Below are 9996 nucleotides of genomic sequence, written 5' to 3' on the forward strand. Positions count from 1 at the left end.
AAAAAAAAAAAAAAAAAAAAAAAAAAAAAAAAAAAAATCCTTTTTATGGAATATATAGTACTTCATTTTGAGAAATTGCAAATTTTGTTAAAGTTGTATTTTAACTGTTATTTTATTGTTGTTGTAGTAAACATTAACAACTTAACCATTTTCACCTTAAAAAAGATTTGGTTCTTTAAAATCTTAAGCAGACAAATTCGTTTAGTAAGTTTCCCATGCTCTTGAAAGTAAGCAATGCAAATAATGAAACTAAATCAATTTTACATCATAACTTAGCTCTCTCCATTGCTAGACACATGCAACTCTAGTAAAAGCACTCTTGTGCTCCGCTGTTCTTTAAATCTAGAGACTCTTTTTAAAGTTGTATTAAGTAGAGTCAAGAGGGGAACCACTTAAGGACAAAGCAGCCTGCAAACAAGTTTTTGCTTTTTTTTTTTTTTTTGGTTAGAATTTTAATCCCATGCTAATCAGTACATTTGTACTACAAACACACTAATGCTAACAGAGATGACCTTGTATACAGCAACTTGCTGGAGTCTGATTAGTGCAGAAAAATTAGAAGGTTGGCTTGCAGCAGATATTACTGAGTGGCACTGCAGATTAAGGTTCATTCAGCAATACAGTAGAACCCTACCCCTGTCAAGTCATGTCCATGGACAACACTGTAAATGCAATCTAGGTAACAGAGGTATTCTTACCTTAACTTGGGATTATCAATGTATTTTTTGAACTGCTTCACATTGTTCAAGGTTTGCTCTGCCAGCTCTCTCGATGGCTCTACAATCAGTGCTTTTGGAGCATTTGGAAGGTTCTGTGTTTGAACCACTTGTGCATTTCCTAAGATTTGGAGAAAAAATAAATAGAAAAGCCATTAAGACAAACTACTTTTCTATCCTGGGATGTATTACAGTAAATAAACATATAATTCTAAATAGATCACTGACAGGTGTTATTGCTTTAGATTAATATTCAGATTATAAGTAAATCTTGCAGTGATAACGGTACGCTGGACATGCAACATAATACTTTTTTATACATAACCTGCAATAAAAATTAGGAGAACACCCTGTAGTAGCTTGAATTCTTTAAGAGAAGTTCAGCTACCTAATTCTGAACTCAAAGCATTAATACTATTTCAGTTTTAACTGAAGATGACTGAAGAATTTCAAAAAAGCATTGGATTTGCTGCCACTAAGAAGATGCTTGCAATCTAAAATGAGTACTGCAGTAATGTAGAAATGAAAGTGAACAAAATGTATTCTAACACACAATATGAATACACAACAAAGAGAAAATTAAAGGTGAAACCTACCTGTATGTTGTGATTTTACAACATTACCATCAGGAGCTTTGCAAAGACCAATATAGCCATCTTTTGGTGGAAACTTGAAGTCTTCTTCACCAAAATTGAATTTCAATTCAGCATTCTAGATTTCAACAAAACTGTGTCACATAGCTTCAAGCAACAATATAAAGAGATAAACAATTCCACAGAAAGCTACACCCTTGAGAATCCAGTTACATATTCTGTGGGGACAGGGAATGGGGTATTATTCTCCCCCTGGCCCTCTTTCACATCTTTCCCAAGAAGTCTAAAACCCGCCAGACATTTTGTACTCGATTTTAGCTCTTAAATTCCATATCAAAGTATTCAAACATTTATAGAGATGTTGAAACATTAAAACAAAATTTATATTCAATTGATATTCAATGACTAACATCAACTAAACGAAAAATCAATTTTTGACTTTTACATTCCTCTGAACACCAAAAAGTTCTACTAAAGCCTTTGCTCAGTAAGACATCATCTCAAAGAGACTGTAAGAACAAAGACATACTGCTCCACAAACAGAACGTTAAAATTTAGAGTAAATGAAATAGGAAACATAGTTCAGGTAGATCACAAACTTTGACACTATTACCTGTTTAACTCTACTGAATCACAGTATACCAGAATTTAATAGAGGAAGACAGTACTTGCTCCACACCATTCTACCCTCATATTCCAATTTCAGTTTTTCCGTCTGAATTTAGATACTTGGTATGTAGCTTGAGCAGTCCTTGTCAAAGCTAACACACTCGTGACAAATTCAGTAGTGAATCACTAGTAGGCTGAAGGAAACGGCATAAATGTGCAACTATAGTAATTACAGGTAGGTATGAGGATTTTATTAATAACTACTTAGTGGAAATAGAACAATTTCCACCATCTTGCACGCACATCTGTGACATTCCTAAGTTACCTTCAGTACACAAGCTGCAAAGAGTGCCTGGTTCCTTATATGTGGTGGGAATTCAAACGCAAGGCCAAGGTCTTTCCCTGAAAGCAGGAATTGCACAGTCAGACATCATGCGTACACATTCCTTTTCCTACACCCTTCAAGCATCCAAATAAAGCTCTCAAAAAGCAAGTGAATAAAACTTACCATTTTTGGAAAACTTAATTTGTCCTTTATCTATGTCTAGGTAACATCCAATTGTATCATGCATGGTGAATTCCTATAATGAGAAAAATTTTGTGAAACTAACAAATTTTAGATCAATTAATGTATTAAGAAAACCTTCTCCTTATACTTTTGCCCATTTTTACAGCCTTTACACTTCTCCCCACTAACTACTTATTTTCAAGAGACTCAAGTTCTACTTTTATTTCAATACTACTGTAATAAACAGCATTCATATTTTACATCTTCAGTAAACCGCCAAATTTATCATCGATACCCCCACCTTCACTGCTGCTTTAAATTTACTTGAACACTGACAATGACAAATTCAAGTCATTCACCTGGAAGGCTTCTGCATTATGAAGAAGTGCATTAATTATACATTTACTAATCAACTTAAATTTGAGCTTCAAGCACTGAACGCTCTAATAGCAACCTATTTCATGATAATATGAGAAGGGTCACTCTTGTAGGTAGTATGAACTGTGTGCTATATACCTTAAATACTTGAAACAGCTTGAAATCTCACTGCAGGCATATTTAATAAAAACCTATGTGCACTATGAAGTGCTTCAAGTTTTACAGATTGGTTATCACTATCATAAAAAAAACCTACAATACTGAAATCTGCAAGTTTTACAGTATTGACAATTCACCAATAGCACAGACATTTCTGCTCTATTATTTACATTTATGTGTTATGCTCAAACATCTATGAACTCCTGACTTGCACTCTGCACAAAAACCAACACAGTTATTTTCAAAAATACATATTAAATATATATACAGATAACAGTTGTAGTGGTTCAACTGGTCCAAGTGATCCAACTGGAGATTGCTATAGCTTTTTTGGCAGATAAGTACATATTTTGAGTTCTTAAGAGTTTTTTGATTTCCAGCAATCACTGGTATGCAGGCTTCAATGACCTCACTTTCCATACACTAGGGTATGCAGATGGGTGTTCTACAAGCTAACAGTGAAAATAAGTAAAGAAATAAATCCAAGAGATCAGTTAAACACTAACCTGTAACACACAGAAAAGCTTTATCTTCTAAAAAAGTTATTATCATTGCTATCTAGCCATTATTTTAATTCTCAATGCGCTAACAGCTTCTGTTAAATTCAGTAATATGCTTTAGTCCAAAAATAGCTTGAGGCTTTCATGGTATTTTTGCTTAGTGTTTTTACCTTAAGAAATTAGCACTGCTGGGAAAGACAACTGATTGCTACAGCTAAGAACCAAGACACAAACTCTCTACTAAAAAGTAATGAATTTAGAAATGAATAGCAACATTACTATCAATAAACATTTTAAGCCTACCTCACCGTAGCTGTCAAATTGCTTGTTATGAGACTTCTTACCAGTTCCACCAAATCCAAAGCCAAATTTATCAGTACCTGAAGATAACAAAGAGTAAAGCTTTTTACTATTTGGTTGACAGGTTACAGTTTTCACCACCCTTTGCTATCATTTATATTGCTGACTTCAACCTCTAATGTTAAAAATACCACCTAATGCTAAGCGAAGATTTCTAGTTTTGACATATTCTAAAACATAATCTTTGTATCAGTATACTGATTTATTTCACTAGTCACCTTCAATAAAATATTAAAATAAAGGGAAAAGGTCATTAGAAACATTAGCACCTTGTACAAATCTTCTACTTAAAGGAGAAAATCTGTATAAGTCTTGAACTCCCTGATACTGCGTCTCTTCCCTAGTCTCCCTTCTTCACAAGAAGAGAAAAGGATCACAGCCATTTCATGAATATGACTATGAGAATTGTCTACGTATATATGAGGAAACTCACCCAAATCTAGTGAAGCCTGCATAGTTGACCAACCAACTCTGCACAAGCCTTGGTCATGACAAGACACTTCATAGTAGTACTTTCCTTTAAAAGAGAAGGAAAAAAAGATCAAAACAAAGACCAAAACTTCAATTTCATTGAGGTGGTACAGTTAAGTGGACCAAGACAATGTATATCCAGTACTTCCATCTTCTACCATAAGAGTCATAAAAACCTCCACTGTGTTAGGGTGAAAGGGTTCTGTAGATACCTACGTATGTGGATGGAGAAACATATCAGAGAACAGCAGTCCTAAGAAAGGTGAAGTGTGTGCTCGGAGGTAGTGTGTTGAAGTCTCTAAAAATTAAATAAGCTAGCAAGAGATCCGTGGTTTTGCAGAATCCACAGCATCTGATTATAATCAAACCAACAGAGATCTGAAAAATCAGTCCAAGATGATCAGCATGAACTAGCACTGATAATTAGCTGCGTGATTTTAACCACATTCAAGTGGTTACTATGTACAGATGCACTATAAGATTCTGTGCACATCTGATGAAATGAGACCGAGGGTCTTTATGAACTCAACTAGAATCACTGTAACATCAGCACAACTCTCTGCTTCCAAGTAACAGCTGGGACCAGACATCCAACTGCCACTCTCACCAAGGTAACCACAAAATTTGTGTATGCATCTGTATGGGGAACATGTGAGGTACAGTGCAGTTAGCGACTTCCTATTAATAACATCTGAATAAAATATGTTGGAATGAAGATTGGTTATAATGGCATCTCCTCTGACTCCACATCCTATCAGGAGTTCAAAACAGCCTGAAGTTTATTTTCTTTCCAAAGTCTTCAGCTAGCAGTAAATTGAGTAATTGACATTCACTTAGATACATATAGTAAATTTTAAATGCAATTGTCTACGTTAAGAATGGATGACAGGTGGGTATTTCAACTGAAATTTACAGGAAAGCCTCTGAAATACATTTTGTCCTTACCTTTAGTTACGCCTCTAGTTGCTCTGCATCCATGCCATTCTTTTACTTCTCTGCTTTGACAACACAGACCATCTGATCCAATTGCTGAAGACGACAAGAAAGCTTTAGTTTCAGAAATCACTTCTCCAATAGCTTTAAAAAAAAATCTTTGGGTATATTTTAGTTTTATTCTGTTTCACAATGTCAACATTTAAACATAAAGAACAATTGAAGTAGCATTAAGACAACTCACCAAAAGCTGATCCTCTGTCATATGGGTTCATTTGCCATTTATTGAGCACTAGGTTTGAAAGACAACAACAGAAAATGCATTAAGGCAACAAGATAAGCCTGGAGAACAAAACCTCAAAATTCACATTCACTCTGCAGTCCAGCTTAATATTTTGGGAAGACAACCTTATTCCAAATCAATTAAAATGCCTTGGTCAAATTGAGTGCCTCCATCTTTGACAGATGTATAATACGAAGGTATTCTATGTAAGTTTGGATTATTCCATTAAAGACAGCAGATTAACCTGCTTAAAAATTTGATACTAAAGATAAGCCAGAGGTTGAGATTTCATTTATTTATTTCTTAAGTTGACTGCGCTGTCAACATTGTAACGGTAGCTACAACTAACCTCTAAGTTGACAACTTCTTTAAGGTCTTTCTCCATCCTTTGTACAATTATAGTCAATGGCAAATCTCAATCTCCAACTACTAAAGACTGGACATAGTAGCTTCCAAGATGCAAGTCTATTTAAATATTAGAAACTCCCATACTGTAAGAATAACACCAATTTTTTACGCAATTTTTTAGAGTAATTACATTCTATTCACATTATCACAAATGAAACGAGAAGATCAATTTTAATTGCAAGTAAATTTTCTTTTACTTTGGGGTATTATGGAATCAACATGAATCAACAATACTCTAAACCTTACAAGTGGTATGGAAAAAAACTTACCTGCCCCACCAGTTTTAATAGTCGCTTTCCCTTTCTTCCCTTCCATTTGGTCCTTCAGAGTTTCATACACAATTTGGATAACTGGAATGCTGAAAGCCTAAAATATGAATTTATTTTGCTTCCACAATCTATACAGATATTCTCAGATATATAGTCAGCTTAGTTTTCAGTTGTAATATCCATGGGTTATAAAACATTTTAAAACAAGCACAAGCATATGCTTAAATACTTATACAAATGCATTCATATTCTCTTGGCATGTTAAGTATACATCACTAAGCACAATGCCTCTTGTGGCATAATTGCTTTTATCTCTACTACTTCTTGTATTAGATTTAAATTTGATTACTTACACCAGTTTTTCCACTCCCTGTTTCTGCAGCCTACAGGAAGAAAAAATTAAGAGTTTCATCAACTTCAACATTGACAGTAAAGATTGTTCAATGGTTCTATTCATACTTTTACCTCTGCATAATACAGAAAATCTCAGCTTCACATGAATTAGATACAAATACAAATACACAAAATCTTTTCAATAAACTTGGAACATAAAAGCCTCCAGAGCTTACCAAAAGAACTATCTATACATGTCTGATTACAGAATCAGAGACAGAGACAGAATATAGAGATATTCAGGTATCAAGAGATAATCAAGTATCTTCAAGGTTATTGACAATGAAGCAGTTATTGAGACACATTGAGACAGTTATTGACACATTAGTCATGTTCCATGCAGATCTGTATCATGTGTTTACAACAAAGAGCAGATGAAATCAGATGGATTTCATTCATGTAGCAGTGCCTGTCAAACACTGAAGCATAAGAATGAATTCCATCTTAAGGAACAGCTGGAACCACAGTAGGAACTCAAAGTGTTTTTTATCTAAGGATGTACTTCTTACAGAAGGACTGAAGATTTAGTATAACTACACTAGTCCCATCACTTCTGGAAGGATGGAAATAATGCACAAAGAATATTCATTTGAGGACTATCCTGCATACTTACCATGAGTACATCACCACCTCCCAGAATCAATGGGATAGATTCTGCTTGAATATCTGTAGGAAGACTAGAGGAAAAAAAGCACACATTAACATAACTAGAAGTTATCTGAAAACAATTTTTGTTTGTACAGAAACTCACAAAACCCACCTTGACATACCACATAGGCAAGGTTCAAAATAGCAGGTAAAAGTTATTTTTCCTGGCTTGCAGCTAAAGAAGTGAAAATGCCAAGATTTCCAAGGAAGGTTTAGAATATGTCATGGACCTTAACAAGAAGGGACAAGTAGATGCAGTGTATTCAGTTGTACCCTGACGAGATGGCTATATCATACATCAGTATATAACAAGAAAAAGAGAACTTTATTCCTTTCTTCCAGTGTTGTTCACTTTTAAAGTCATTTACACATCCCTCATTTACAAGATTACTACTCAAAACTGGAAAAGAACAAAAGTAAACGTAACCAATATTTTCAATCAATCTCAGATGATTAATACTAAGCATGCAGGTAAAGATGTAATTTGCATGGACAGTCTTGTTCCAAATGACAACTCAAAGTAAAATATTTTAGTTAAACGAGCAACTACCATGAGGAAGAGTAATTTTTGTTGAACGACGCACTCAGGCATCAACACTGAAGAACAGGAACTCCAAATGCAGTCTAGAAAACACTAAACTGGTATCAACTTGATAACAGTATTTCCAGCAGTCTCACAACGCATAATAAATCAACCAGAAGCACAGCGTCTTTTATCAATCAAAGAATACTAAAGCTGTCATAATTTGCTTGTCCAAGTTTGTGTGTTACTACTACAGTTGCAGTTTGTGTTCTTCAGTCTCTCACACTGTAAAGAAATACAAGCGATGCAGAACTTGAAAAAAAAAACCCACAAGTATTTTAAGCATGTGATACAGTACTGAAAAACAAGATAGATTTTGCCAGGCTCAAAAGCATGCCTACTTACAGCCAATCCATCTCCTCCACTGCTTGAGCTATTTCAGGCATAACACCCATTTCTGTAAGGGAAAAAAAAAAAAAGTAAAGAAAACACACCTAACAAGCAGTGTTAGTTACCTCAACATAGCCCAAAATGAATCATTGATACTTGGGAGATATGCAACCACAGACAGATGTAATGAGGCATAATTTTTGGCAACAGTATATGCAACTTTCTCTACAGAACTTGAGTGATTGATAAGAAACATTCTCCCTTCTCAGGCCTACTTTTGGCAATTCTCCCCAGCTTTAGTGGTCATGCAAAGAGCCAGGGAATCCTGGATTCTTTCCTCCAAGGGAAAGCAAATAACATACTAGCAAATAAAACACCCAGGGAGCTAAGTACTACTTCAAGAGCACATACTTTTCATGTTCGCAAATCCAAGAGAACAGTCCAAACAAACAGCAGGACAGACTTTGTTTTTAAATGAGATCTTAAGTTTCTACAATCAAAATGCAAACAAAAAAGGACTATGTATGAAAAAAAGGACTTGTATGCTTAAGTTTCTTTTCACCAGAACTTTCCATATGTAGCTATAACAAGTATATTAACAAGAGACCATTTCAATTTTGATACAATTAGTAATCACATCCAGTGATTCTTTTATTACAGTTTTTAGAGGATTTTTTACAGTTTTTTTTTTTTTTTTTCCAGTAGTACAGTTTTTTTTTTTTTATTACAGCAAACTCATCGAAGTCTGATGCTCATACCTTAGTCAGAGGCTAAAAATATGAAGTCACATAGAAAAGGTTATAAGTCCATACACAAATTCTCTCAAATTGAAACAAATAATAAAAAAGCCAGCACCTATTTAATGACAATATTCCAACATCAACAAAACTGATGGTTACCTTCCCAAGTCCATAATGTCACACTAAATCTATTAAATACCAATATATAGGTTCTTAAAGAGAGGTTTTACAAACTAGTCTTCACCTTGTCACATGTTGACTTTCTTTGTGAAATATATTTTTTCCCTTATATATATATTTAGACATATATAAAACGGAAACTCACATATATTTAGACATATTTAAAACGGAAAAGACATCCAAGATCTAGTCCAACCACCCACCTATCACCAATACTTCCCCACTAAACCATAACTCTCAGTACAACATCTAAACGTTTCTTGAACACCCCCAGTGACAGTGGCTCAGTCATCTCTCTGGGCAGCCTGTTCCAGCACTTGATCACTCCTTTGGAGAATAAATTTTTCCTAATATTCAACTTAGTATCCAACCTGAACCTCTCCTGGTGCAAATTGAGACCATTCTTTCTTGTCTGCATTGCCAGTTGTATATATACACACACACTTGTTATATGTACACAAAGAATGGGGTTTATATACTCGGATTTATGCAGCCAAAAATTATTCTAACATTTGCTCTAGTAATTTAAATGCTATGAAAAATGGGAATTACTTAGTGACTTGTTTTCAGAAAGCTTCAGTTTTCAAATATTAATTTTTAATCCTAAAATCTTACATAAGCCACATGAGTACAAAGAAGAAATTAAGTGCAAATTAGAAATAAATCCCTTACACATTTTTTCCCATTTCTAATATACTTCCAGTTTATGCCAATTAAGTTCTTGCATTCAGATTGTTCCTTAGGAGAAGAGAAAGCTCAAGGGAGACTCAAGAGTGGCCTCCCAGTAAGTAAAGTGGGGCAGTAAGAAAGAAGGGGACAGATTCTTTAGCAGACTCTTCTGCTGTGATAGGACAAGGAGAAATGGTTTCAAACTGAAAGAGTAAAGGTTTAGACTAGCTTTTTTTTTTTTTTTTTTTTTTTTTTTTTTTTTTTTT

At 34.5% G+C, this 9996-nt stretch overlaps 1 protein-coding gene across 1 annotated transcript in view; it reads right to left on the reverse strand.

Moving 5' to 3' along the window:
- DDX1 (DEAD-box helicase 1) overlaps window positions 1-9996 on the reverse strand; it is a 21834-nt gene that overhangs the window by 9792 nt on the left and 2046 nt on the right. The window contains exons 2-13 of the mRNA XM_042818838.1: window positions 8157-8208; window positions 7194-7257; window positions 6541-6570; window positions 6188-6284; window positions 5472-5519; window positions 5240-5323; window positions 4257-4340; window positions 3767-3843; window positions 2427-2499; window positions 2244-2320; window positions 1313-1427; window positions 699-837 (exon numbers count right to left, since the gene is read on the reverse strand). Coding sequence (XP_042674772.1) covers window positions 699-837; window positions 1313-1427; window positions 2244-2320; window positions 2427-2499; window positions 3767-3843; window positions 4257-4340; window positions 5240-5323; window positions 5472-5519; window positions 6188-6284; window positions 6541-6570; window positions 7194-7257; window positions 8157-8208 — 940 coding nt within the window. The remainder of the gene's footprint in view (window positions 1-698; window positions 838-1312; window positions 1428-2243; window positions 2321-2426; window positions 2500-3766; window positions 3844-4256; window positions 4341-5239; window positions 5324-5471; window positions 5520-6187; window positions 6285-6540; window positions 6571-7193; window positions 7258-8156; window positions 8209-9996) is intronic.

The sequence above is a fragment of the Centrocercus urophasianus genome, unplaced genomic scaffold (genome assembly GCF_019232065.1).
Source record: "Centrocercus urophasianus isolate 14NV4802_14NV808 unplaced genomic scaffold, USGS_Curo_1.0 seq_10, whole genome shotgun sequence".
In the NCBI taxonomy this organism is placed as follows: Eukaryota; Metazoa; Chordata; class Aves; order Galliformes; family Phasianidae; genus Centrocercus; species Centrocercus urophasianus.